The sequence below is a fragment of the Notechis scutatus genome, chromosome 1 (genome assembly GCF_049901735.1).
Source record: "Notechis scutatus isolate UNSWTSFEM ecotype Mainland chromosome 1, rNotScu1.2, whole genome shotgun sequence".
Taxonomy (NCBI): domain Eukaryota; kingdom Metazoa; phylum Chordata; class Lepidosauria; order Squamata; family Elapidae; genus Notechis; species Notechis scutatus.
Genome location: NC_142009.1, coordinates 42821963 through 42849891, shown reverse-complemented (window position 1 = coordinate 42849891; position 27929 = coordinate 42821963). Strand labels below are relative to the sequence as shown.

At 40.7% G+C, this 27929-nt stretch overlaps 3 protein-coding genes across 16 annotated transcripts in view; 1 reads left to right on the top strand and 2 right to left on the bottom strand.

Moving 5' to 3' along the window:
• Positions 1-7327, bottom strand: part of KLHDC3 (kelch domain containing 3) — a 58549-nt gene extending 51222 nt beyond the window's left edge. For 2 of the 6 annotated variants that reach the window (XM_087962303.1, XM_087962337.1), the window contains exons 1-2: positions 7191-7327; positions 6749-6838 (exon numbers count right to left, since the gene is read on the bottom strand). The gene's annotated coding sequence lies outside the window, so the exon portion shown is untranslated. Of the gene's footprint in view, positions 1-6748; positions 6839-7112 lie in introns of all 6 variants that reach the window. The other 4 variants (XM_087962313.1, XM_087962346.1, XM_087962295.1 and 1 more) reach the window with 2 other exon arrangements.
• A 1347-nt stretch (positions 7328-8674) lies between these two features.
• MEA1 (male-enhanced antigen 1) lies at positions 8675-14882 on the top strand. Of its 4 annotated transcripts, none has more exons than XM_026684050.2 (4): positions 8675-8795; positions 10299-10581; positions 10694-10796; positions 14259-14882. In XM_026684050.2, the coding sequence occupies exons 2-4, from the start codon at positions 10309-10311 to the stop codon at positions 14420-14422; spliced, it is 540 nt and encodes a 179-aa protein (XP_026539835.1). In that variant the 5' UTR covers positions 8675-8795; positions 10299-10308; the 3' UTR covers positions 14423-14882. The 4 variants fall into 4 exon arrangements, with proteins under 4 accessions (XP_026539835.1, XP_026539845.1, XP_026539853.1 ...); XM_026684060.2 differs by having other exon boundaries at positions 8730-8856; XM_026684068.2 differs by having other exon boundaries at positions 8734-8892.
• Positions 14766-27929, bottom strand: part of PPP2R5D (protein phosphatase 2 regulatory subunit B'delta) — a 61694-nt gene continuing 48530 nt past the window's right edge. For 5 of the 6 annotated variants that reach the window (XM_026684028.2, XM_087962267.1, XM_087962271.1 and 2 more), the window contains exons 14-16: positions 21112-21184; positions 19843-19959; positions 14766-17865 (exon numbers count right to left, since the gene is read on the bottom strand). In XM_026684028.2, the coding sequence (XP_026539813.1) occupies positions 17728-17865; positions 19843-19959; positions 21112-21184 (328 nt within the window). In that variant the 3' untranslated portion in view covers positions 14766-17727. Of the gene's footprint in view, positions 17866-19842; positions 19960-21111; positions 21185-23817; positions 23881-27929 lie in introns of those variants that run through there. The other variant, XR_015749075.1, reaches the window with a different exon arrangement.

Sequence of the window (27929 nt, the reverse complement as noted above, 5' to 3'; positions counted from 1 at the left end):
TGCTAGCACTCTGCCTGTGAAAATGGAGCTCAGGGGACCCCACGTGATCCCGCCAGGCTTAGTTTTCATCTGTGACAGCCTCCTGCAGCCCTTTGCTAGCAAAAAGGTGACCCTCCCGAGCTCCATTTTCACTGTTAGAAAGTCAAGGCTCATGTTTTAATTGGACTAACTGCCGGAATCCTGACACAGAGGCACTCTGGGCCAGTCCTTCGCTGTTTCCAGGCAGCCCTGTGGACCAAATCTAAGCACCCCGTAGGCCATATCCAGCCCACAGGCCTTGAGTTTGATACTCCTGATGTAAGGCATACTAGTGATTCAGAAGACGTTAATAGTTTTGCACTTATTAGCTGACACTGATACTGTAGCCTGCTGAATTGCTAACAATAAATTCTAGATTTTTATTTATTAGTAGAAAAAGTTATTTCTTCTTCTCTTACCTGTAGTACACCAGATACGTCTTCTCTTACCTGTAGTATAACCAATTATGGCGAAGCTATGACACATATGTCAAACGTGACATGTCACAATGTTTTGGATGACACACCAGCATTAATCAACCTTTGACAAAGTATGCCCCATTCATGAGTAATTATTAGAGGCTCTGAAGGCCACGTGAGAATGGGGTGTGTTCTCACGCAACCTCCAGAAGTGGCAGAAGCAGGTTATGTTCTTGCATTCCCTCCAAACTCTCTGAAAATTGTGCAAGAATGGAGCATGCTTTCACATAGTTTTGGAAGCTGCAAAGGCTGCATTATCGATAATTAGAATTAGATAATTAGAACATTATCTGAAACCACTTCAAAAATGAAGGCTTCATGTGACCCAGAGCTGCTTTGGGTAAGCCACAGAGGCTGGTTAAAAGAAAGGGAACACAGCCTGAAGGTAAGTGATGCAGAGCAAATCCTGTGGATTACACATAATTGGACCCAGAGGTGGAATGCAGCCAGTTCAGACCGGTTCAGGCAAACTGGTTGTTAAGATTTTGTGCAGGTCGGAGAACTAGCTAATCGTGCCACTGGCTGGCCCTGCCACTATGCCCCTCCCCAGCTACCTGCCTGCCTGGTGAGCCTTCCTTTGCCTCTGCCAGTGCGAGCGGCCTCCAGCTGCTGCCTCTTTGCTGGCACGAGCAGCCTCCAGCCACCACCTCTTTGCCGGCACGAACTGAGGTGGCAGCTGCTGCCCCTTTACCAGCCTAAACAGAGTTGGCAGCCACTGCCACTTTGCCGGCACGAGGGGCCTCCAGCTGCCGCCTCTTTGCCGATATGAGCAGCCTCCAGGCACCACATCTTTGCTGGCCTGAACCATGGTGGCAACCACTGCCTCTTTGCCAGCGCGAGATGCCTCCAGCCATCTCCTCTTTGCCATCACAAGCAGCCTCCAGCCACCACCTCTTTGCTGGTGTGAAGGCCTCTACTTGCCACCTCTTTGCTGGTGCAAGGGGACTCCAGCTGCTGCCTCTTTGTCAGCTGGAACCGAGGCGGCAGCAGCTGCCACCTTGGTTCAGTCCTGCAAAGAGGTGGCATCTAGAGGCTGCTTGTGCTGAAATAGACCAGCAGCTGGAGGCCCCTAATGCTGAAAAAGAGCGGTGGCTGAAGTTCCCTCGTACTGGAAAAGAGTAGCAGCTGGAGGCCTCTCGCGCCAGAAAAGAGGTGGCAGCTATAAGCCAGTGTCTCAGGGTGGGGTCATGCCCAGCTGCACCAACAAAGACAAAAAGTAGCCGCCCATGGTTTCCTGCGGCAAAAATCTTTTGAAAAACTCTTAACTGTTGGGCAGCAAGACCCAGCAAGAGAAGAGGCATCGGAGAATCACCATTGCTGTTATTACATAAAGGTAAGCCTAAGGCTCCGGCCATCACCACCGCCGCTTTGGCCCGCCTGCGCCGCCCCACCTTGACATGAGTGACATCGAGTTGGCCATGTGTATTCAGTCACATGACTCCCCCAAGCCATGCCCACCCGATCATTAGGAAGAACCGGTTGTTAAATTAGTTGAATCCCACCACTGATTCGACTGTATTTTTTAAATAAATAAAAATTTTTATAAATGTTTTTCTTTTGTTCAGGGGGAGAGGGTTACAGGCCAGCAGAATCAGGCATTACCTGAACTTTCAACATGCTGAACCCAAAAGGTTTGCCAGCACCTGTCTATGCCACATATGATTTTACATATTTCATATTTTGTTATTCCCAGATAAAAGCTCCAACTATTGTAATATACCTCATAAGAAGCTACTCCAAACCAGGGATGGGATCCGACCGGTATAACTACCGGTTCTGTTGCTCTGCGTCATGCGTGCATGCGCGAGTTGCGTGAGTCATGCGAGTGCAATTTACGACCTGCTGAGCTTCCCAGACAGCTGAGCAGCACTGCATGCGGGTGCACAGTGGTTGGAAAAGCCCTTTTTTCCTGCTTTTTCAACTACAGCTGTGCCGCACAAAGCAGCTGAGGTTGAAAAAGCAGGAAATAAAGGATAGGTAAGAGCCCGGGTGGGCGGGTGGGCCAAAACAGCAGTAGACATAGAACAGCAGTAGACATAGAACTATGTCTTCAGAGCAACCGGTTCTACAGAGGTGGACATAACCGGTAGAATCCCACCCCTGCTCCAAACCATTAACCAATCATAAAGGTTAATTTGTTTTATTTTTATCTACTATATCCTTTTTAGTGAAATAACCACGAAAGACAGCATGGGGGTGCTCAACACATATTTGAATTAAGAGTACTATAATACAGTTCTAAGAATAGGATGCTTCTTTTTTATTTCTATTAAATTTTAAGGTGACTGATGAAAATCATTCACATGTTGTGAAATCTACTATGGAAGGACAATTATTGCAATATTTTAGCATATCCATATAGAACAAGAGCAAGTGATTTGTTACCTTTAGCACCACATTTGTAGTTTTCTTAGAGATAGTGTTCCGAAATTCAGCAGCAAAATGGCTGCATTTTTTTCTTTTTAAGAAAAATATGAGGCTAATTGTGAGTAGAAGAAGGACTTCTGAGAATATCTGTGGTATTATTTTGGGTCCTTATAGCAATAGCACTTAGACTTGTATACCATTTTATAGTGCTTTACAGCGTTCTCTAAGCAGTTTACAGAGTCAGCATATTGCCCCAAACAATTTGGGTCCTCATTTTACCCACCTTGGAAGGATGGAAGGCTGAGTCAACCTTGAGCCTGGAGGGATTTGAACTGCCAAATTGCAGGCAGCCAGCAGTCAGCAGAAGAAGCCTCCAGTATTGCACTCTAACCACTGTGCCACCATGGCTCATTATGGAAAGAGTTAGATGATCTTCATGTAAGAATAAAAATAGTTTACTTTCTTGAGACCTTCTAGTCCCATTCTCACAGTTAAATATCCAAACAACAAAATAAAGCTTCTCTTTCAGTGAAACCCTGGTTTGCAGAAAGTCTCTTACAAACCTCAAAGTATTGTGTGATTGCAGTATGGTCTCTGATCCCTCAATAGTTTTTCACTTTTTAATATACTACTTAAGCTAATTCCTTTTATAAAACACTATCAAATAGGACACTTTTCTCATTTTCATATTGAAAATGCATCTGAAAAATTGCATAACCTGACTTGTGACTGTTTGGCTATTATATCCCCATTCATATTGTAAAGTGAAACCAATGCATCACAAAATTGTCAATGTAAAGCCATCTATCCTCACTTCCCCCCAAATATTGCCAATATGGCATTCAAAGTAAGATCTAACATCAGCTCCTGTCATGTGGCATCTCTAACTACTGATGCTCCATCCTTGCAAATACCTCTATTTTCCTTTTGCCACTGGTTGAAAAGTGACAGATTTTATGACAACAGATCACAGGTGTTGAATCCTCTTTTCTGATTTAATGTCTCCCTTTAGTGAAATGTCATTAAAATGACATACCATAAAGAAACAGAAACTGTCAAAGCCCAGTAAGAATGCCAGATGAAGAAAGGCAAAGGAAAGGAAAGTGCACACACTACAACTTATATAAGCTGAGTTAACAACAACAACAAAAGGTTTACAGCAAGCTATGCTCACAGGCTGCCTTCACGAAATCTATCCAGCCACTTCTTATCTCATAAAGTTATTCTAGCTTCCAATGAGAAGAGAGAGTCAGTTTGATGTATTAGTTAAGGTACTAGTCTAGAAACCAGATGAATATTAAGCCTCAGGCATGAAAGCTAGTTGGGTGACTTTGGACCAGTCAGTCTCTCTGATCCTAATGAACCTCACAGGATTATTTTTTCAAGGAAAACACACAGGATTTTTTAGAGGTTTGCCATCATGAACTGACCAAACATGTTTTTAAAAGACAGATAAAAATATAATACTAATAACTGCAAGTCAAATATTTTCCTTAAATAATACTAACGTGCCTTGGACTATAGGTTTATCCCTTCTTGGCCTCTTATCTTTTGTTATATGGCCATTCTGTCATCAGAATGAGACAAACACAGAAAGAAGCACTTGTTTAAATCCATTTAAAGCCATTGCCTCACCTCATAAAATAGCTCCCAGCTTCACTCTGGTCCTACCAATATAATCATGATCTTGCTTAACCAGGCTATAGGTTGCAAAACTTTAAGAGACAGCTGTAGATTATGCTGCCCGTATGTACACAAAGTACAAATTATCTACCATTATTCCTTCTGGCATATTTTTTTTAATATATTTTCAAAATATCACAATCTTATAATTTAGTCAGGGGCAACATACTGATGTCTCAAATTACTAACCCTTATTTTTCTTCAATAGGTAGAACTGACTCTTATACTGTAGATCAAAAATCAATATTTCTGAGACCCATGTAACCTTTAATAGAAAGCAGCATTAATATTCCCAATATTTCAGAGATTGCTGTACATTATTACAGGCAGTCTTTGCTTACCAATGATAACTGAGAGAACTCCATCACTAAGCGACATGATTGGAAAAAGCAGTTCAAGCATTCTTAGATTAGGTGAATTCCAAATGGTTGTGGCATCCTAGGGTCACCATTTGCAATGCCCTGCCAGTTTCCCCATTACCTTGACTTCTGAGAAGCTGGCAATGAAGGTTACAAATGGTGACCATGTGACTGCAGAATGTTGGAATGTTGTGATTGTAAGCCAGTTGCTAAGCACCTGAATCAAGGTCACATGACTGTGGGAACCCTCCAGTGGCTGCAACTATAAGGACCAGTCGTAAGTCTCTTTTGCTCAGAGTCACAAATTCAAACAGTTGTTGAATGATTATTAAATGAGAACTACTTGTATATTAGACATGTACAGTCAACTGATTTATTAATTTTTCAGGTGGCATATCATACACGGACTTGCAATATATATTAATATTTCACTTAGATTTTAAAAAGCACAATAAAATATTAATGTCAACTGATACTATATTTCTATACTGAAATTTCTTAATGAAAAATTCTTGATTACTTTGAACAACAATTCTTAATGGAAATGTGCGTGGATGTGAATGTATACACACACATATATATGGTTTCTTATTAAAGAAACATTACTTTTATTTTAAGAGTCCTTTTTGCCCAAATTCTCATTCAAAATCAACTCAGCAAAGCACTCTGATCTGATGAATAGCTTGGCACTTCAACTATATTGCAGTTTTCCTTAACAATGTATCATAAAAGCTCACAATAAGAACAGACGGCACAGAAAACCAGATACAAATATACTATAATCAAAAGTTCCAGTTAAAATCAAACTACTACACAGCAAAAAATATATTGTTATTATTAGCTCCACAGCAGATTATATGGAACAGAAGAAATCTCAGATCAAATTAATGAAAGTAATATATTTTCTAGAAGAATGTCTTTCAAGGAATTCTACTTTCAGCAAAACAAAGATATCCGAAATACTGTTCTTGGATTTTGTTTTTTTTTATAGGAAATGGAAATTAATTTATGCTTTGATTTAAATAAAAAAATTAAGAAGTGCAAATATTCATATTAGATATGTTATTTGACATCAGCTAGAAATATAACTATAATTCACATATGCATCATTTGGTTTTTCTTAAACTGCAAATTGTGAACCAATTTTTATATTTGCTCAACTGTATTTGCAGTTATACGGACATTACATATATATTGCTTTCTCATTGTAGCCCATTCCCAAAATTCAGAAAAATAATAAGAATATTTAAAAATCAAGGTTTGCAGACAACAGGTCTGAGAATGTACTAAACATTTTAAACATATGCTATCACATAAAAAAAGATTTTCTCATAATTATATCTCTCAGAAGGGAAGGAGAGACTAATGCATAAGTAATAAATAACATAAGTTTACATATTCACATAGATAAAGGAGCTCAAGTTTCTAATATAGGTAATGGAGTTCAGGTTACTTCCTATGCCTGTCCTCCTTGGGAAACCAACAGAGGAATAAAAGGAAAAAATATAAAACAAAGAAGAAAACATGTCCCATAAATCAAGAGGAGGCGGCAGTTTGGGAATGTTAGGTGCCAAAAAGAAAACATTTTCTACTGCAAATCTATGGGATTGTTGTAATAAAATAACATAAAAACACCTGGCCTTATATCTCTGTATATCAACTTGATCGATTCCACTCAACAGATTTCCCTCACAACAGGCATCTCCTTTTGCTGACATCACTGGCCAGCAAATCGTGATTTCTTTTATTATTATTTTATTCGGGTATTCGTGTTTGTTTGCATGAAGTATTTCCTAGAGTTATTCTATTTCGTAAAATAATTCCGACGTTCCGACTTCATACCTTTGATTTTTGAGGGGATGTTTGATACTCCACCTCAGTCAGGACATGTGACCCTCGAGGGCACACGCTGGGAGCTCCAGTTCGGGCTACCTGGAAGGGACGGGTGTGTGTGTGGAAACAAGGCCAAGATGCCTCCTTTAAGACTCACAAAAGGTGCCCGTCCTGTCACACCCCTCAGCTGTCTGGTCTCCCTTTTATATCGGCATGCGTATCATTCTTTTTTCCCTGGAGGCGGGCCTCCACCGCCATCCCCAGTACCTGACGGCCGCGAGGATTCGGCCGTCCTCACATCCTGCCGAGCGCAGCTACGATCTCTTGATTGCACCTCCATAGCCCAGCGCCCCACAACGCGCATCTTGCCCACCTGCCCCGCGGCAGAACCCTGGTGGATGCCGCGTCCTTCTCGGCAGCGGCTCGGAAGGAACTCATTCTCGCTCATTACCTGCCCAGGAGAGAGGGAAGCGGGGCCGACCTGCGGCCCCGAAGGGTCATACCCGCTCTAACGACCCGGCTAAGTCCAGTTTTCTCCTCAGGCGACTCAATCTCTCTCTTTCCCTCTCCCTCATCCAGGCCCAGCCTGTGTTCAGCATCGGCGCGTAAGCGCGGGGGTTGTCCCACTCACTAAGGCAGCTTGGGAAATGTAGTGTTCTATTTTTGCGCCTCGTTTGAAGTGTAAGGTTGCGCGAGAAAAGATTTCAAGCGCATATATGGGGGAGCTGTTTCCTCGGATGTGCGCTTTGGAAACATGGGAAATCCACCAATTTATCGCTCTTTCACTGTCATAATTGAATGAAGATGATCTTTAATCACCAATGAAATTGTTGAGCAAAAGAACAATTAAGGCTGAAACAACTGTTGGACCCTCCCCTTGATATTTTAAAAAAGGAGGAGGCGACAGCCAACTGTTTTGTCCAAGAAGTTTTAATAGATTCCTATGTAGGGTTTTGGATTATATTACTTGTAATATATCCCTTCCCATTTATACACCATGATTGTATACATTTATACTTTAGGCTTTTAATATGGATAAGTTACACAAAATTAGGCAGTGGAGTGGATGTGTTGTACAAATATAATGGTTAAGAACTGATGAAAAAGAAGCTGACTTTTTAACCGGGTTTAATTTTGTTTTAAGTAAGAATGGAAACAAATTGTGTATGGGGGTGGGGGTGTTATTTGTCCTTATTGACAAATCTGTAACAATATTATACATATATTATTGAGCATGGGCTCAGAATTTGATCTTTAGCAGCTTTGCATTAATTTTACTAACATCTGGACTGGATCTTATTAATTAGGATTTTTTAAAATTTATTTTTGTTGTGTCACTATTGCATCAAGGTGTTTTTACTATGTCACTATTTTGAGAGATATATACTTTTAAGATAGCTGAAAAATAAACCACTTGTACTTTTTTTGTGACAAATAAGATTGTCACAGGAATAATACCCAATAATAGTGTTCCAAATCAAATATGCTTTGAAATTTATGTAGCCTATTGAAATGATCATAAGCCAACAACCATATCTTGTGATCTGATCTGATGCACAACTTCTGCCCCCAAAGCTAGCAGCTGAATCATAAAGCTTCCCCTCTATGCTGCCTTTAAGAAATCAGTATGTTTTGCAGTACAAGGCTTATGTTTTTCATCAGGGAAAAGGGAAGCTAATAATTCACCTTTTCAATGTGATCTCGAGAAATAGTTTGCCATGGGTTTCTAATACAGACTATCTCGCCCCGTTTACGGGGATGATTTTCTTTTTCTTTTCTGCAGAATTGATCACACATAAAGCACCTATCAGAAGCATTTTGGCAGGCTATAGATAAGAAAAGAAAAAAGAAAGGGCATAATCGTGAGAAGGGCGCGGCTGGACATGGTGAACGGCGTTGTCAAGTCTCTTCAGAGGGCAGCGTTGGCTCGCGTCGTCATAGTTACGAATCTCCAGCCGCGCTTAGCTATGACGATTTTCTCAATGGCCGGATGTGCCTCGCTTCCGGGGGTTGAGGCCGTGGAAGATCTTTTAGCAAGAGAGCGCAATTTATCTTGGTGAGGATAGGCTATTTTTGTAGCGGTGGTACTGGTGATTGCTGACAGCTCTTCCTAGCAGGTGCAAGGGAATACTTATGTCGCCCGTTCGTACATGGTAAAATGGGATGAGCAAGCGATGTTGGAAATGGTAGTTATGGGAATATAGAGGGCAATTTTTAGCATCAAAATATTATCTCATGTATGACCTTATTTTAATATCTAGACTAGAGCAACCCTGAAAGGTAGACTAGACTCTTCAATTAAGATAAAAAGCTAGTAAAGAGAGGTATAAAATTGTGTACCATAGATTTGACTCGGGGCTTTCGCTCTTTGCTCAATTAATTCGGAGTAATTAAGCTAAATTCGAGAAACCCCCCCCAAAATAACTGCACACTGCCTGTAGTTAAAGAAACCTCCATAAGCTGCAATAATTGCCATCGGTTTGGGTGGTATTAAAAGGAATGAGTTGTGGGAAAGAAGACTGATTGTAAAATGCTGGTCTAGCATCTTTATTCTGAGGGTGGGGAGAGTAGGGTGTTTTTTTTTAATATGGTGCTTGTGGATGTCCATTTGCTGCTAGAAATAGGCTTTAGTCTAGTTCTACCCTTGTCCGCTAAACAAGGCTTCTGGGAACATGTATAAGGGGAGAAGTATTAATGTAACTGAAAAGTTAATTATGTCTTCTAGCACATTAAAATATTGAACAGAGTCTATTTTCTAATTATATGGTAACTAGGAAATTTGCTGCTTTGAATTTGCAGGATATTTTATGCAATAATTTTATATAGATGTATTTTTAAATTGTTTTGGCTTTACTGTCTACTGCTGAGGCTCTAAAAATATTATGCAGATCAGTGTCTTTTATTTGGGGTTTTCACCATTTTTTGACAGGACGAGTTGCACCTATTTTCTAACGTGGAATAGGAAAATAAAATATATTGAGAGATTTTGACATAGGTTCCACTGTAATTACCATAGTAAATAGGACAGGTTTTATTCTGTTCTTATTCATGTCCTTATTTTCTCATAAATTAAAATTTGAAATATTAACAAATTTTCTGTAATGATTACATGACTTTAACTGACTGAAAACTAACTTTTGACTGATACTCTGATCAAGAATTTGCTTAGAATAGTATCACAGATTTGGCAGGACTATTGATTTTATTAGATGCTGCAATCGTGTGCTGTGGTTTATTTGGTTTTGCATTGGCATATGTGAACCTTGCCTGTAGTAGTTTATTAAATAAATAATGGTTAAATATTATAGCATTGCATATGTAAAATTGTCATAGGTAACAAAATAAAAGTTTCACTAGTGACAGAAGCAGAGTTTCTGAAAATGCTAAATACCTAATATACCATGTAATACTTAAGCATAATTATGTGTTAATTTATAATGGAATCTGCTGCTATAAAATTTGACATGTCTTGGTTCTCTACACTCTTTCCCAATTTTCTTTACATTCACTACTTTTGTGATGCCAGGTGCTGAGATCAAGTTTCTTTTTTTCTGTACAGATCCAGTTGCATGGCCTTAGAGACAGTAGTTCTACAGAGAATGGGTCCAGAGAGGATCTGTCCAAATGAGCATGAGGACCTGGGGCTTCAAGAACCATCTGATGGAACTCTTGATCCTATTAGCGAATGGAGTAGTGAAGAACCAGAGGAGGAGGAGGAAGAGGGTATCAATAATGGCTATGTATACCAGCCACTGAACCAAGAACCAGATCAGGGATCAACAACACATGAATTAACAGCAACTAGCACAGAACCAGCTCTTGACATCAATCAACGACTTCAGGTGGCAGTTTTGTTTCAAACACCCTATATGGGAAGTAATGCTACCAGGAGAAAATTAATGCATGTATCTTTACATTTTGATTAATTTTAATGGCCCTGTGTATCATATGCAGGCAATGAGACTACATCTGCCTGACCCACCCATCGAAAGCGATAATGAGGATGATGAGAGACTTGTAGCTCAAAGCAGTCACAGCTCAATCCCCATGGATCCAGGTAATATAACAAAACTTCCAACTTTGTGTCCTGATAAGATTGTATAATATTTCTAACTTTATTTTAGACTTTTAATGCAGATGTGACACATTATACTATTTCATCTCTATACATATAAAAAGCTGCTGTCCTTACTTCTTCAGTGTCACCTAGCACTTTTTCCTCTCCAGCCAAGATTATTACTCTATCTGTCTCTTCAATTCTCTGGATTGAATTTAGATTTTATCAATCTAGAACTAGTCCATGTATAAAACTGATTTCTTCTTTCTTAATCTTACAGTATTGGTATGTTTGTGTATAGATTTATATTCCACGTTAAGCTATAGTGTGGTTTTAGCTTAGGATGGTCTAAGAACTCTGCATGTGCTTTGTAGGATTGTATGTTAATATAGTTAATTGGACCATGTTTCTCCAACAATACTCCCCCCAATAGTAAGGCCCAGCATGTTTTCTAGGCATGAGGTGAAATTAAGCCCCTCCCCCAAAATGTAGGCCTATTTAAAACATACAAAATGGGGGGAAGGGTTGGGGGGAAATTGCCGTTAGGAGCAGCCCACGGGCAGCCACGCCTCGCCACCAACTGCTTCTAACGGCCGATCATGGCGGAGTGTGGAGGGCTCCCTACCCCCACCAGGTGCCTTTGCTGCAGACCTGGGTATGGTGCTGGCTACAGGCCGGGTCAGCAGGCATGCGGTGGTGGCGTGGATGTCAGCCTCGGCAGAGCACTTTGGGATGAATCCTTTGGGAGAATCCTCTCGGAAGCTTGACAGGGAAAGAAGGAGGGAGGGAGAGAGGGAAGAGTGTCTTTGGGATTTGCCAGGAGAAATCCAGGAGGTGGATTTCCATCCTATTTCTGCCCTTCAAGGAGATGAAGGTGGGGAGTGCATTTAAGGGGGTGAATCCTCCTTTGGGGTGAATCCTTTGGGAGAATTCTCTGGGAAGCTTGGTGCTAAGGGTCTGTAGGATGATTCCCTTTCTCTTATGCTTCGATTGGAAGGTTTGCCTCTGCTCGAAGGGCAAAATGGATAGATGGTTCCCTTTTTAAAACTACCGGGGAAGCTGCCCGGCCAGTCTGTATTCTTAGGGAAATGACGGAGGGAATGAGAGTAAAGAAAACTTAAAGAGGGGGAAAAGGTCCACGGGGGCGGTTCGGGCAGCTGGAGCAAGAGGAGAGCACCCGACCGTACAGGGGACAAGACCATGACCTGAAGCTCTGGGACAGGAAGCAAATCGAGATGTGTGGGGGGGGGGAAGAGAAACGATGGCATCACCCTCCCACCGCCGCTTCCACCAACCAAAGCCCAAATGACTCACCGACTTGTAGGACGTCAACGCAGCCGCCGTCAAGCAAAGCGATGCCCCTGCGGGAGGGCAGGTGGTTCTCGTTGGCAGCGGGATCTGTCCTGCTGCTGCTGCCGCTGTTGTTGGAGACGGCGCTGGTGAGAGAGGCACCACCGCCGGTAGGAACCATGGAAGCTACGGAGGCGGCTCCTCTGCCTGAGAAGCGGCTGAAACATTGCTGGCAGAGGAATGCGCTCAAACCGTTCCTCCACCCACTGGAAGGGCCACTGCTCTGCAACCGCCACACCATGATGTCCATCACAGATTCCGGCCTCTGCATCTTGCCCAATGGCTGCAGTCCGAATGCAGCATAAGCCACGGTGATGGCAGAAGGGAAAGCGACGGCGGCGGAGAAAGCAGCAGCGGCACAAAGTGCCCCGCTGCCACCGAGGCTGACATCCATGCCGCCGCCGCGCATCCGCTGACCCGGCTTGCAGCCAGCACCATACCTGGGTCTGCAGCAAAGGCACTTGTGGGTAGGGAGCCTTCCTCGCTCCACCACGATCGGCCATTAGGAGCGGCTGGTGGCGAGGCATGTCTGCCCGCAGGGCACTCTAGGCAAGGGTGCACGGGGGGGCAGTAATTAAGTTACCCCGAAAAGACGGCCTGAGAAACACGGTAGTTGTCCAGTAATAAACTATGCCTTATTGATATATGTGAAGCCACTATGCAGTGTATATTATCACATCTAATTTTGTAGTGGCTTGCCATCTATTATTGTTTGATTTGGAAATAAAACTACTGACCTATGGAAGCCATAGCCTTTAGCAGGATAAGAATTCCTTTTCCTTGCCTTTAATCAGGCATATAATAGGTTTGTATGTCATCCTAATCCAACTTTAATGAGGTTTAACGTAAGCAAATAGTCTTGCATCCTACTATTATGCCACTTCATCTCCAGCTGTTCAAATTATTCTTTGGCAATTGCCTGATTATAAACATTTTTCAGAACAGTATGTAAATACCGTTTCCCCCAAAATAAAAACCAAACCAGAAACCCCTAGCATGATTTTTCCAGGATCTTAATATAAGCCCTACCACAAAAATGAGCCCCAGTTAAGATCGTCAGCATTGTGTTTGCCCTCAGTGGGGTGGGGAGGCCAGCTCAATGTTGCTTGTGTTGGTAGGTGCCTGTGAGGGCCAGGGCGGAGCAGGGAGGGGAGTCCCAGATGCCTCCTGGAGATGTGGGCTCTCCACCCTTCTCATCTGCCGGGGCTGTCGCAGGTAGGGCAGCAGGAGGCTCATCCCGTGTGCGTGGCAGAGCTGGAAAAAGAGATTGGACGGTAGGGTGAAGCGCATGGGCCAAGGCGTGGTGCCACCCCCACCCCACATGGGAGGAGGCACACGATCCGGCCTGTCAGATGCATGATGTGGCCACCTGCCCCATTGCAGCCATGGACAAGCAAAAACAGATGGAGTGGGCAGGCGGCTGTGCGGTGTCGGATCGCATGCCTCCTCCCCCACCCCCCCGCACCTCTGCCTGCTTGGATGGCCAGCTCGGCAGTTGCAGCATTCAGACTCACCTGTGCTGCACAGGTTGCATAGCCCCAGATTGTGCCAGACACCATCAGCCACCATGTGCTCGCTACTTCCTTTGCACATGCTGGAGGGGCACCCAGCTAGGCCGGGACAGCGGGGCCAGTCCCTCGCTATCTCTGGGACAGCCCCACAGGCCAAATATGGGCCCATCCGGCCCACGGGCCTTGTTTGACATGTCTTTGTACATGGAAAGAAATAAGACATCACCTGAAAAAAAACCTAATGCTTCTTTTGGAGCAAAAATTAATATTAGACCAGGTCTTATTTTTGGGGAAACACAGGCAGGTTGTGTATGTTATTTAGCTATTTTGATCTTCTCCTTGTGTAAGATCACTGGCCTTCCAAGTTTTTCATACTAGTTTATGTTGAATGACAGAACTTTAAACTGAAGAACATTCCATTCAGGATGGTGCGTGGCTTTTTTGAACCATATATGTTTGATGTATAGTAAAATATGTATGAAAATTTTTTGTTTGCTTGACAGTGTGGGTGAGTTGCTCCTTTATCCATTTAGATTGAAACTACACGAACAGTCTCCAGGATGGGGATTATTTCTCACTCTTTGCCTTTTTTTTATTGTAGAACATGTGGAATTAGTGAAAAGGACCATGGCTGGAGTCAAGCTCCCTATGCTGAGCATTCCTGCATGGGCCAATGAGATATCGGATGAGCAATGGCAGGCTATGGTTCAACGAACACTGCAAGACAGACAAAGTCAAAATGGCTTTAAGCCAGAATGGAAATAAAGAGTCCCAGTGAGCTTCTTGCCTACAAAGAAAACAGCTAAGCTGGAGCTAATCTACTTTAAACTATCTTTCTTTAAAGTGATTAAATAGTTATCTCATCTTTCTCCAGCACTGAACCTATCAATTCATCTGATAAACTGCAAATAATTCACCAGTTGTCTATAGTACTTAGTTATAAATGCTTAGTGGTGGTGACCATGAGGCTGTTTTATTAATCCTCAGAAAAAGAAAAAAGTGTTTTGGATATGTGTTTAGTCTGTTTTTTTCTCCTCTTCCCCACTACCTATTGTGACACATGGGCTAAAGAGCTAAATGTGGCCATGAGGTGCAGTCCAGTGTATCATCTTTTCAAGAGATCCATTTTATTTTGTTCTGTACATACAGGGACATCTGTACAAAATCCAACACTGTCGTACTATGTAATACTCTACTGAAAATAAAGTACACCATATGTACATAATGAATTGTAAAGCAGCTTAATACTTGTGTCCAGGAAGTGAATGTATCATTTAGTTGCTTCCCACCCTCTTGAGAAGGGCTGTATAAGATACAAAAGAGGCAGCTCCATCCCTATCCATGTAATAGTAAGTGAAGGAAAAAGCTGAAATAGGGACAAACGCAAGGGGTTTAAGTAGAGCTAGATTAAGGTAGAGCATAACTGGAAGTTGTGTAGCTGAGGTGCTCATTTGGCTTGAAGTGTGATTTTTTTTTTTTACCTCTTTACATATAGCTTCTCCGATAGTTAGATATATAGGACACTCAAATGAACTGGCAGCAAACTAAATTTTAATATTAGGTCCCAAACACAAGTTCCCTGATCCCAAAGAAAGATTAGACAAAGCCTATATTTACATCTAAGTGTACAGCGTATGATGCTCAATTACAGCCCTGCTTCACCTATGCAAAACTGTAACAGGCATAGAAGTGCTGTGTAGCATACATGTGGGTAATGAAGGATACTTTCCTATGGTCCTTCTCATTTACAGAGCCCAACCTTGAGGGGGAACAGATAAGCAGACAACCACATGTTGTTGTTAAAGAGCTCCAAGTTTTCTTTTGTTCCTTCCACAGCTAAATCACACTTTGAAAAACCAGTGGCTGAATGTGCAAGCTACTCAGTGAAGCATCATTTTTGTTTGATTGTGTCACTGAATCAAGGGACATCTTGCAAATCAATTATAAGTTCCTGTTTAACTTCCTTCCACATATGCTTCAACTGGTACTTTGCAAGAGGATTAAAAGATGTCCTTATTAGTATGAGAAACTACAGCCAGACAGAGCATCTTGAACAACAGATATTGAGGGTATTTTGACAGTAGACAGTGGAGGTTAACATCATATATTCTAACGTCAGTTTCAATTCTAAGTGCCTGTCCTCGTGTAGTTAAAATACTACCATTCGCAAAATAAAGGTTACCAAAGTAATAATGTCCTGGGGAAGAAAAAAAGCTTGTGAGAATTCCAGAAATAGGCTAGTGAAGGTTAAGCATGCTTCATGATCACAAAATGCTGATGGACTGTTAGTAGGGAGACAAAAATTGTGGAAAAATGAAGAATTCCACAGAGAAAAATACTGAAGAGGAATGTATCAGACTGAAATTTGTTTGGCTTGCATTATGGGTAAGCCTAGGCACTGTGATTTATTCAATAATTCATAGTTTAAAAAAAAAGAAGAGCATGATATAGTTACTCAGCCTGTGGCTTGAGTATCAGTATGGAAAATTGGCAAATGTCCACTTTTTTAATTTCAGTTTTTTAAGAGTTAAAAGATAATCTCTGAAGAGGTAAAATCTGTGAATATTGAAATGAAATATGCTACAAAGAAACTTCAATCAAGCCATTAAAGGTACAATGGAAACAGAATGGTATAAGTAACTAGACAAAATTACAACGCATGGAGATTTAAACAATAACATGAAAAAAAGCCTCACAGTCCAATTCAAAATCATTTTTCTGATATTCCACTGTTTTCCAAAAATGGGGCCCCTAAATGAGCAATAAATGGATAAAACCTCACGGGGGAGGAAGGGGAGGAGAGACTTACTAGAAACAATTTTTCTAAAGCTAGAGCACAGGATCTTTAACCAAAGGAGAGTGACGGCTCCCCCTTCTGTGATTTCCATGATCCAAATTAAGTCAGCAGCTTTTCAACTATGAGAAGCTATTAAATAAATGTAACTCTTACATTCTGACTACCCATATTTCAAAGAAATCCAAATACCCCACAAATTATATATTCCCTAAAGTTAATTTCTGCTACTTGATGTTTGGTTTCTTGAACTGACAAATGGGGCTAGAACAGCTGGAATCCACATAAACACTGAAAATAAAACCATGCTAGCTGATTCTGGGAGTAGAAATTTAGCAACAGGGAGATAAATTAATTGGGAAAGACTAGCTCAGTTGATAAATGGAAATTGGAGTTTCCCGCATTCTTTATTTAATTTGCAAAATGAATAAAGCTGTCTATTTAAGATTTGCCAGAGCTTAAAACCCAACAGCTGAAAGGAAAGTTGGCATTATTAGTAGAGAATGTGCTTAACAGCTACTCCCCTTCCAGTTCTAACAGAGATAGACAGAAAGCAAGACTCAAGTAACACATTCATGCAGCAGCTGCACAATAGCTGTCAGGCACAAAGATCAACTGCAAACCTCTGGAAGGTGAAATTCATTGAAAGAATTATCTAAATCACTGGATTTGGAATTATGCATGGCTGCCAATGCAAACACAATTTCAGGGAGAGGGCGGGGTATACATTATCACCCTTACTCATAACGACTAAATAAAGCTGCAATCTCCATCAGACTAGCTATTTATTTTAAGTCTTACGGGAGGGATGTGTCACATTATTCTCAAGAGAAAATGGCCTACACTGACCTGTTTAGTCAATAGAACATAAGATTTCTATTATGCAGATTACCCAGTTGTGTGATAGGTGGGAAGAGGACATCAATCAAGGGCTCTGGATGACTGATAAACAGATACATTCCCATTGCCTTGGTCCTGGGACTGCAGATTTTTTTTTTTTGTACAAATTCAGATATTAGGGTGTTCCTTTCAATGGAATGATATTCTCACAGGTTCCTAGGCTCCCATCACATGTGCACACAAAACACAGCCTTAAAAAGATTTAAAGCAGGAGTAAGTGAAAGTGTGGTGGGATATGAGGTACAATGTAAAATCAAATTGAACCTGAAAGAATGAGAATGGAGTGGAGGACAGGCACAGGTCACCATGTTCATTCCCTAGCTATATGTTAGAACAAAGTGCATTTCTGTGTACCCTCCAGGGTCTCCCTAGCCCGTCAGAGTGCCTCCTGGCTTGAGGTGAGAAATTCTTCTGCCCTCTTGTGTGCTTCCAAAGCCTTTATGGTGTAGACATCCTGAGGAAGCTCTGATTTCCGACGCAGCAAAACCTTCTCCTTCTTCAGATCTTTCAACATCTAAATACAAATACATAACAGATTAATGTTAGTTTTTAGGATCTGCAAGTTTCTCCCATGAGCTAACCTGCTCTCTTCACTTTGGTATTATATATAGTTTATTAAATCATGGCCTATTTGGGTTTAATTAGGGCCATCTCCCAAATCCATAAAATACCTATTTGCTCTGTACCCAATGTCTGTTTTCAAATGATGACATAGAGAGATGCCCCTAAATTTATGATGCCACTAAATTCTACAACTTTTAAAATAAAAATCAATATAGAAATTACTAAGCAAGCAGGACAGGACAGTCTGATTTTTCATATGTTGGATTTCAAACCTACCAGCCTTGGCAACAATTATCAAAGATGATGGGAAACTATGCTCTAGCAATTTTTAGAAAGCCACCAATTAAATCCCTAACTAATATATTTAGCTATTTCATTTTCCTTTAAGGCACTAGCCTTCAAGTAATAATTATCAGGTACAAGGTCACACAAGTAAGATAACAACAGAATTACCACAGACACAAATTAAGTATTAACAAAGTGTGTAGCAAGCTAACAATTGAAGTAGGTAAGTTGAGTCAATGATTATAGATCAATATACACAAACACTACTACAATGATAATGAAATTCAACATTGAAGAAACAAGCTAGACAACACTTTAGTTTACAAATTAGCAACATGGAAACTAAGAAGCAGAAATACCAGTCAGAGTATCTTGATACAGAAATTAAAATACCACCACATATTGTGGGGTTGTATCTTTTACAAAATAGGACCACTGCTCCAAAACATGTCATAAGAAACAAAGGGAACTCTGCCTCTGAGTCATATTATTAGAGATTGCTATTTTTGAATTCTACTTCAGTTTGCTTTCTGCGACAGCAGAAGACTGTGGGCAAGTTTATCTTACTGTAATCTATTTTATTGCATTTCACTGTATCTTATTTAATTGTAACTTATTGTGGCTGATGTTCATGCTTTGATATGGTCAATTGACTAATCAATAAACTACACTACTTAATCTGTGGGCACACAATTTTTAAAAACTATTTTTTGACAGGGAATGTATGATACAAACTCTTTCGAAGAGCTTTCAAATTTGGTGTTTCAAATTCAGATAGCAGAAAAATAGCTAACAGTATGCTAAGCAAGAGGCAAAATTAGAAGGAAACAGAGGAAGTACAGAAGGTAGGAGCAGAGGAGTAAAAAGTTATACTCTCCTGCCAGTATGAAATACAGTGGATACCTCAACTCTGCCCATTCCAAAGCCAAGACTAATTATGACTGACATGAAGTGTATCAACACTGGAGTTGTGTCATGGACCTACATAATTCAAGGAGCATCACCAGGAAGAAGGACAAATACTTTTGTTGAAATGTTTAGAATGTAATTTAACCATCCCAAATTCTATGGGATGGATTCCTTTATGCCTCCTCTTGAACTGTTGATTTTGTCTTTTCATGCAAAATGTAATTAAATTACAAAGCAGTCAGTGTTCCAGTTATGCATTGGTACTTATTTAGTCCTAAGTGCATCCAAGTGACTGTAACATCATTTCACAATTACTAGAATAATTATGTATTTGTTTCCAAAAAGCCATGTAAAACAAACAAACCATTAAAAAGAGTGCAGGTAGAGGAATGAACTGGAAAGGTTTTGTGACTTGGGGTTTTGTTTTTGGAACTCAGAAACTGTGGGTTAGTTTATAAACCTGCACTAGTCAGAAATACATCCAGCATGTTGTTTTAAAAACCACTGTCCCTCTATTTTAAGCTGTGGTAGCTGACAAATCCTTGTACACATTTCCTAAGCCATTTGAGAATTAAGGATTATTTTCCACCCATTTTGCCTTTCCACAGAGAAACCATATGCCAATTGTTTATGACTAGCTTGCCTGCTTGATTGCTTAAGGGAACACTAGCTGCCAGGAACTACACGCTACCAATAGGCTTTGGATCAACTGGGTTTATATAATTAAAGTCACCTGTACAGCCTCTGTTTCCATCGTTTTCTTCAGTAGCTGTATGTCCTCTGCAGTGGGGGTCTCCGTCTCCATGCAATAAACAGGAGGCAAAGGTGGGGGTGCGCAATACATGGGGTACTGCAGGAACACAGCACACAGAAAAATGGGAATGCAAGCTCAGCAACTCAAGTACTAGAACATCAAATGTTTACACATATACACAGATCCCAAAAAGAGGGGGGGAAAAGGATATAATGTGAATGTTTTCAATTACAATTCATGATCCCTTTGTGAAATAGATTTGGGGATATAAAAGTTACTGAAAACTTTCATTCTTAATTGAGATATTCCCTTACAGTAAAGGGGATTGATTCATTTTTTGTTGCACTGATGAAAATCCCAACTAAACAAAATAATGAAAAGTATCAAGGCATAAAATCCAACCTAAACTAAAACCTAACAATACAATTGCTATGCAGCTATTACCTATTCAGAACTTGGATTTTATTCAATATTCAAAGAGGTTTTTTGAGTTAAAGGAATCAGTGCATGAAAAAAGCCTGAATTCCTACAAGAATTAACACTGGGGCGTGTATTTTATTTCACATAAAATAGTACCATGATATAGGAGTAATACTATAACATTATCCTAAATTAATTGAACATGGAGAAGCAGTAACTTGCAAAACCAATTAAACTGAATTATTTTCAGGTAACCAACAAGCAATGATATCTGCTGTTTAGCAGCTCAGTGTTCTGGGGAAGAATAGTAGCTCAGCGATTAATCACATGCTATAAGGTGAAACTTAGAAACTCCATCTAAGAAATCTTACAAACCCTGCTGTTAGCAGAAACAGTAATCAGCTAGGTGGACTACAAAGGCAGTTTCTGACATTCATTCCTTTGATGTAGTAACTTACCAAACTTATGAAACACTCATCTAGTGCCAGACTAAGTGAATAAACAAAGCTACGATAGGTACTGAAGCTTCCCAGAAAAACTAGGCTAGTTTAGCAACTGCTTAGATGCATGCTTATCAGTTCCAAAATGCCATCAGATAAAGCATGTGACCACGATTAAAACCATTTGGTCTTTACACTTCAAATTTATACACTGGAAACAGAAGCTGATAGTAACATTTACTGCACTACACACTAAAGCCACAGTCAGATTTAAACACAGGTTCAGCATTCCCCCTGAATTTCTTTTTGTATGGTGTTTGGCAGTATTACCTAATAGAAGAAAGCGAGGATATTTCAAAACCTTTCATCTGATCATAATAATAATTACCTGAGGATTCTGCCGAGCTAACGCCTCAATCTTGTACCACATCTCTTCTCTTTCCTTCAATCTGAACCGCCCTCTGAAGATTGGAAGAAATTTATTTTTGGTATTAAAACTTCTGGTTTATCTAGAGGTCAGATCATGTTACGCCATTCTAAATGCTAAGCCTGAAAAGCATGCTACACAGATACAAATTAAAGTACCTCTTTCCCTCCCTTTTCCCTCCCCACTTATAAATAGCTTAGGAAAATGTAAAATCCTTCCTTTATGACGTATGTCATAAAGTAATACCTTTTCTACTTTCAGCCCAGGTTTCAGAATGACCACAATCATTCCCATCTTCCCCCCCCCCCCAAAAAAAAACCCAGTTCATTCAGTTCACCCAATCCTATTAACTCAATTCTTCAGCAGGTAAGAGACATTAACCCCCATTTCTCCTCATCTTTGGATTACCGTTCTCGGATGAACTTCTTATCCCCGATTTCAAAAAACCTCATAGATCACATGTTTATTTAGGCAGGGGTGTCAAACTGGTGGCCGTGGGCCAGATGCATCACGTGCAAGCCATGCCCACCCCAGCTCCACTAATGGGAAAACCATCTCAAAATGTCACGTGACGCCAACATGACACGGAGAGTTTGACACCCATGATTTAGAGTGTTATGGAACTAAGCAGGCCAAAGACCATGAAGCTATTAAATCCAGAAATTTAAATGTTTACTTGGAAGTAAAAATTAGCTTTAAGAACTTACATGGCAATAAATATTATAAACTTTTAAACTGTTTTTAAAGTGCCGACTGAAGATCGTTATATTTCTTATTCTCAAGAAACATTTACAGATTTGCAGTTTATATGCTTCTCAGTATAAGCCGTACTCAGAAAAGGGCTGCACAGAATTGCTTGCTTGCTACCTATTGGTGACATTATAATACTGGTATACATTTCCAGTATGCAAAGTGAAAAACCCATTCTTTCCCTATTCCTCTCATTTGTGTTGAGTAACTCTACCAAAACATGCAGAATATGAAGCAACAATGACAACTGGTACATTTTATGCATGTAAGATTTCCATCTGGGCAAAGCCACCGTGGGGTACAACCTAGGTGACTTGGAAAGCAGGTAATATTCAGATTGACTTCATACAATTTCCAGCATCAAGGTAATACTACAATATGATTTATACTGACAAATTAGAATGGGGGTGTCAAACTCAATTTCATTAAGGGCCCATCAGGATTGTGTTTGACCTTGGGGGGGGGGGGAGCAGGGGCATGGCCAGCTCAATGTCACTCATATTAAGGGTGCCTGTGGTGGCCCGAGCGCTATCTCAGCCCGAGCTCCATTTTCGGCTGCAACAGCTTCCTGCAACCCTCTGCCAGTGAAAACAGAGCTCGGGAGGGGCCATTGGGAGCCCTCCCGAGCTCCGTTTTCACTGGCAGAGGCACTGTGGGCCGATCCTTTACTGTTTCCAGGGCAGCCCATGGGCCAGATCTAAGCACCCTGCGGGCCAGATCCACCCCCCGGGCCTTGAGTTTGACATTCCCTATGTAGAAGTTCAAAGCAATATTTGAGATCATCTAGTTCAGTCTTATCTCTGGTGTATGTATCTATTACCATATCATCTCCAACAAATGGCCATTGATTTTTTTTGTTTAGAACTTCCAGTGGAGACTACTGCCTCACAAGGCATCAATTTCACTGCTGAAGACCTCTTACCATGAAGGAATTTTCCTGATGTTTAAGCAACATCAGGAAATGTTATGATACCCAGAGTCACCTTGTAGAGGAGAATGATGGAAATTTAATAAAATAAATCTGCTTCATTGCAACTTAAGGTCACTCTTTCTTGACTTCTGGAATATATTAAACAACCCCTCCATGGTAGCTCTTCAAATACTGGAGGGCAGTTTGTTTCATGTTTTTTTTTTCCCTTGCAGTCCCTTATCATCTTGGCTGTTTTGCTCTTGCCATGTATCAATGTCCTTCCCTAAAATGTGGTATTCTCAACTAAATGGAATAATCCAAATATGACTTTTGACCAACAAAAAACAATTAGTCTTGAATCCTGATATTGTTCCCTATAAAGTATTTGTTGTCCCCTTAGGATTGTGTTACCCACATATTTGATCCAAGTCATTTATAAATACACTGAATCATATAAGCCTAGAAAAAAGCCCTTCAGTTTGCCACTCAACACTTCCTTCTAGTGTGCAGAGACCCAAAGGACCCCTCATTGAGTATGACTGTTCAACCTGTTTTGTATCCACACAATAATACCGTGGTCCTGTCCATATTTGGCTATTCTCCTCTACTGGTATTCATGAGACATCCTGAAGCCAAGATACACCGTGTCTGCTTCATTCTTATGGTTTACTACTCACACTATTTGAAAAAGAACAGATTGGTTTGGCATTACTTCTTCCTGGTAAATCCATAGTGGCTACAGGCAAAATAATACCATCCTTACCAAATACTTACAAACTATAAACTATTCTAGAATTTGCCAAGTAACAATGACAAGCGAATTGGTTAACAGATCTTCATGTCCTGTCCACTGGCACTGTCCTCATTCTATATGATATCTCAACATCACAAAAAGGACTTCCAAGATAATATCCACAAGCTCTTTAAGAGCATCATGTGGAATTGATCAAGCTCTGGAAACAAATTCATTCATGTTAGTCAGGTGCTCCCTAACTATCTCTACTTACCTTGGATTGCCACTCCCTTCTTGTGTCAACTGTTCTGCTTAGGTCCATTTGAACAGAGTTCCCCTTTGAGAAAAAGACCAAAGCAAAGGAGGAATTGAGGAGCTCTGCCCTCTCCCCGTAGTTTGTTACCATCCTGCCATCTTATCCATGCAGCAGGCCCACCCTTTCCTTTTTCTACAGACGTAGCCAAAATAGTTATGTTGTTACTTGCAACTTGCAAATCTAAGTTCCTTTTGAGTTAAGTTCCTTTCTATGGACATTAGCTACTTGCTGGTGTGCTTTCTTGGTCCTCTGCCAGTCTTGCAAGGTAGTCCGGACAGGAAGAACACCCAGATGAACTAATTCTACTTTACTATAAGGTTATAGTAACAGAAACTTGCAATCTTAAATACATCTACCCCCTGTTGCCTTGACAACCCAAGAAACTAGAAAGAGACCCTTCTGGAACATTTATCATGCCCCCATTCCTTCTGCGCGTTGAGCTGCCTCTTATCCAACTGTCCCTCTGGCTGGCTTTTCCATGGCCATTCTCACATACCTTCATCCTTATATCTATATTTTATTTCCTAAACCTCTTAACTTTTGGTTCAATCAAAAGCTCCCTGTACATCAACATATTTTGTCTCAGTACAATAGCATACAGCTATATTTTAATATTTTCTTTTTGAGACATCCCAAACATTCCTTTTGCCCACCTAATAACTGTCCAAGATTAATGAAACTGGACAACGTTCCCTTTTTCCTTTTCATGGCATTTTGAAATTGATGATTCGTAACTTCCTTCTGAGGGCTTGGAGTCCCACTGCTTTTACCTCTTCAACCAGGTTTTGCTATTTGGTTAGACTCTGAACTAGGAAATATTGGGATATCACAATTTTGGCTGGGTTGGTTTTTTAACTTATCTGAGCAGTTTCATAACCACCTGTTCCCTGAAAGTTCAGTAATATGGCTCAAGAAAATATGATCCACATCTTTCATCTGGTTTGGTGAACTATAGCATATTCCAACAACTGCTGCTTCCATTTCTCTTCTTTCTCAGTACCTGACTGTCCCCGCATGCTCATTTTGGGGGTTTCTGCATACTTATGGATTTTCTTTATGTAATGCCATTTCCCCCTCGTGTGTGGCTTATTCCTCTCAATCCATATATTCCTCTCGTAGGCTTCAGTAATCCATATATTCCATATATTCCTCCATATATTCCTCCACTAGGCTTCAGTAATACCTATGAAATATTGGTTTCCCCATGTTAACATTTCTAGTTCTTTCTGTTGTTCCCTTGAATTCCTGTGAATTTCTGTAGAGACTCTGGAAACCTTGGGTCATATGCCCTAACTTTATTCTTTACTGCACTTATGCATTCATTATTGAATGCCTTCACAATAAGCATACATCTCTCCATTTCATTCCCAGCACCTGGTATCAAAACTATTTCTGGAGTCCCCACAGAATTCAGTTTAATACCTTTGGGTCAGGTTTATAAAAATATCTTACAAGCATGTTCTTCCTAGCTCTGATGAGGCATAGCCCATCTCACAGCAGAAATCTATCCTTTAGTCAAAGAATCCCAACTATTCCTGTTGAAACCATCTGCACATCCTGTTTCCAAAATCCTTCTCTTTCTTCCAGACCCATTTCCTTTGATAGGAAGGTGTGAAGAAAACCGCATCTTTGGGCACAACTCCTTCATTCTGCTTGTTCACAGGATCTGGCTGTGTCATTTTGCCCCATGGAAGTCTTTCCATGCCATGCCAAATATGAACCCCAGGGAGGTACAAATCTCTTGAAGACTCCTGGACTACTGCTTTGGTCCCCCTTAACCAGGAGTCATTAGTCCTCCTCCTCCTCTCCCTCCCCATTTCTTCAAGTCAGAGACAGGAATCCTTTCCTTTGAAGGACCTATAAAGTCCTTTTTCTGTCTCTGTGGCTTGTGGCAGCTGCTCTTCATTCATGGTCCTGAAACTACAACAACAGAGAGACTGTGGAATCTATTCTGAAATTCCAAAGGAAAAGTTTTTTTTTTCTAAATAAACTTGGTTTCCTTGAGCTACATTCACCCATCTCTCTATGCTCTTGCAAGCACTTGTTTTGTTTAATCCAATAATTTTCCCTCTTTCCTGATAACTGAAGGGGTTCGCCTATGTTCACTTTTTCTTACACAAAAGCAACAAGTCTGCATACATGTGTAACAAATAAAGCACAGTCCCTGCAGAACATAGTTATCTCCATCTCCCATATTCCTCAGATGAACAAAAGGGGGGAAAAGTCTAGCTTTGTAGAATTCTCTGCATAATGATATATAAAATACCCACATACTGTCCCTAGTTGCTAGATTACCAGAGAAAACATGGGATTTTTGGGGATGCTTTTCCCACCAAATTCCTATTTGCCTGATCAAAGAAAGTTCATTCTCTGATAAATGGCTTTTTTGTATGTTGCCTGAAATTGCCTCAGCTAATTTAAGTGAGTAGAGTAGAGTAGAGTAGAGTAGAGTAGAGTAGAGTAGAGTAGAGTAGAGTAGAGTAGAGTAGAACAGAACAATTTATTGGCCAAGTTGAGCAATTATCAATAACTCTATTTAGCTCTTCCTGCTTCTTTCCTAAACTGAACTCCCACACCAAACTCCTTAATTGTATGTTCGTTCTTCTTAATTGCTCACTCAGATGGATTATAATCCTATAGGTTATTCTCACTGTTTTCCATACCATCTATAATGTTTTCTGTACTACCAAACAGACTCAGCTGAAAAGGCAGGTTTTCTATCCTTTCTGGACAAATAGTCATAAAAGGCAATGCTGGAAAATGTTCAATTTCCATGATTTTCTCTGCCTATTGCAGAGAGGTACATAACTTTTTGTTTAATCAAAGGCTTTACTTGAACTTCGAATGATGTGTTAGGAAATGCTCTTTCCTGTTACAGAGGAAAAACTAAAACTAGGTTTAATTTAAGTTTCAGTTACCTTTAAAATGAAATTAAATATAGTAAATAAGATTGGGCTCCAGTCAAATCACTTATAGTTTTGACTACATATCACATTATAAAATATTGATAATAATTTCTACAGGGTTAAAGACCTACTTCTAGGCTTTTTTGAGCACATGTGTGGGTGTGCTCCGATTCCACAGGATTCTATTACTCTTTTAAAAAACATGTTATTTTCGCAACTGCAAAATTGCTATCTGATACCTGTTCAAAGGTTTCGAGGAAATCAAGTACTGTATTTTTCTGACTATAAGACACACTTTTCACCCCCCAAAAAGTGAGTGGAAATGTCTGTGCATCTTACAGAGTGAATACAGACCCGTTTTTGCCCTCCCAAAGCCTCCGCGCATCCCGTTTTTGCCCTCCCCGCTGTCCAAAACCACTCTGCAGGCCAAAAAACATACCCATTTTTGGCCTACCAAAGCCTCCGTGGGTCCTGTTTTTGCCCTCCCCAATGTCCAGAAGCACTCTGCAGGCCAAAAACGGGCCCGTTTTGGTCCTCTGGAGGGGCCGGGGAGAGCAAAAATGGGACCCACAGAGGCCCCCGGAGGCCAAAAATGGGCCCGTTTTTGGCCTGAAGAGTGCTTCTGGATGGTGGGGAAGGCAAAAACAGGTTGTGCGGAGGCAAAAAACCATTTTTTTTTTTGTTTCCTCCTCTAAACCAAAATGCATCTTATAGTCCAAAAAATACGGTATTACGGAGGTTGTTTGAGGCTGAGAAATAGAACATGCTGCAGTGTAAACAATCCAAATAATTCATGGAACCATCAGATAGGAAAACATCAGTTATGCTGTTCCTGGATCAGGAGGCCCTGCTTCTGTCAGTCATGCCCTAGTCACCTCCAAATTGGACTACTCTACCTGGAGCTGCCCTTGAAGAGTATCTGGAAGTTTCAGCTGGTACAGAATGCAGGAGCAATTATGTGTGCTCCTAGAGCAGCACATGTTACAACTCTGCTATACAAGTTGCACTGGTTGCCAGTTTGCTTCCAGGTCCAATTCAAGATGTTGGTTTTAACTTTTAAAACCCTTCACAGCATGGGATGGAGCTATCTCAGGGACTGCCTCTCCCCAATTACTTCAGCTTGTCCTATAAGATCTCAAAGAGAAGGCATGCTGTAGATTAGCT

What these genes read in the sequence shown, in the direction of transcription:
- MEA1 (XM_026684050.2), top strand. Translation starts at nt 10,309, where the DNA reads ATGGCCTTAGAGACAGTAGTTCTACAGAGAATGGGTCCAGAGAGGATC. An exon ending in ACATCAATCAACGACTTCAG is followed by an intron (nt 10,582 to 10,693) that starts GTGGCAGTTTTG and finishes TATCATATGCAG; the next exon opens with GCAATGAGACTACATCTGCC. An exon ending in CTCAATCCCCATGGATCCAG is followed by an intron (nt 10,797 to 14,258) that starts GTAATATAACAA and finishes TTTTTATTGTAG; the next exon opens with AACATGTGGAATTAGTGAAA.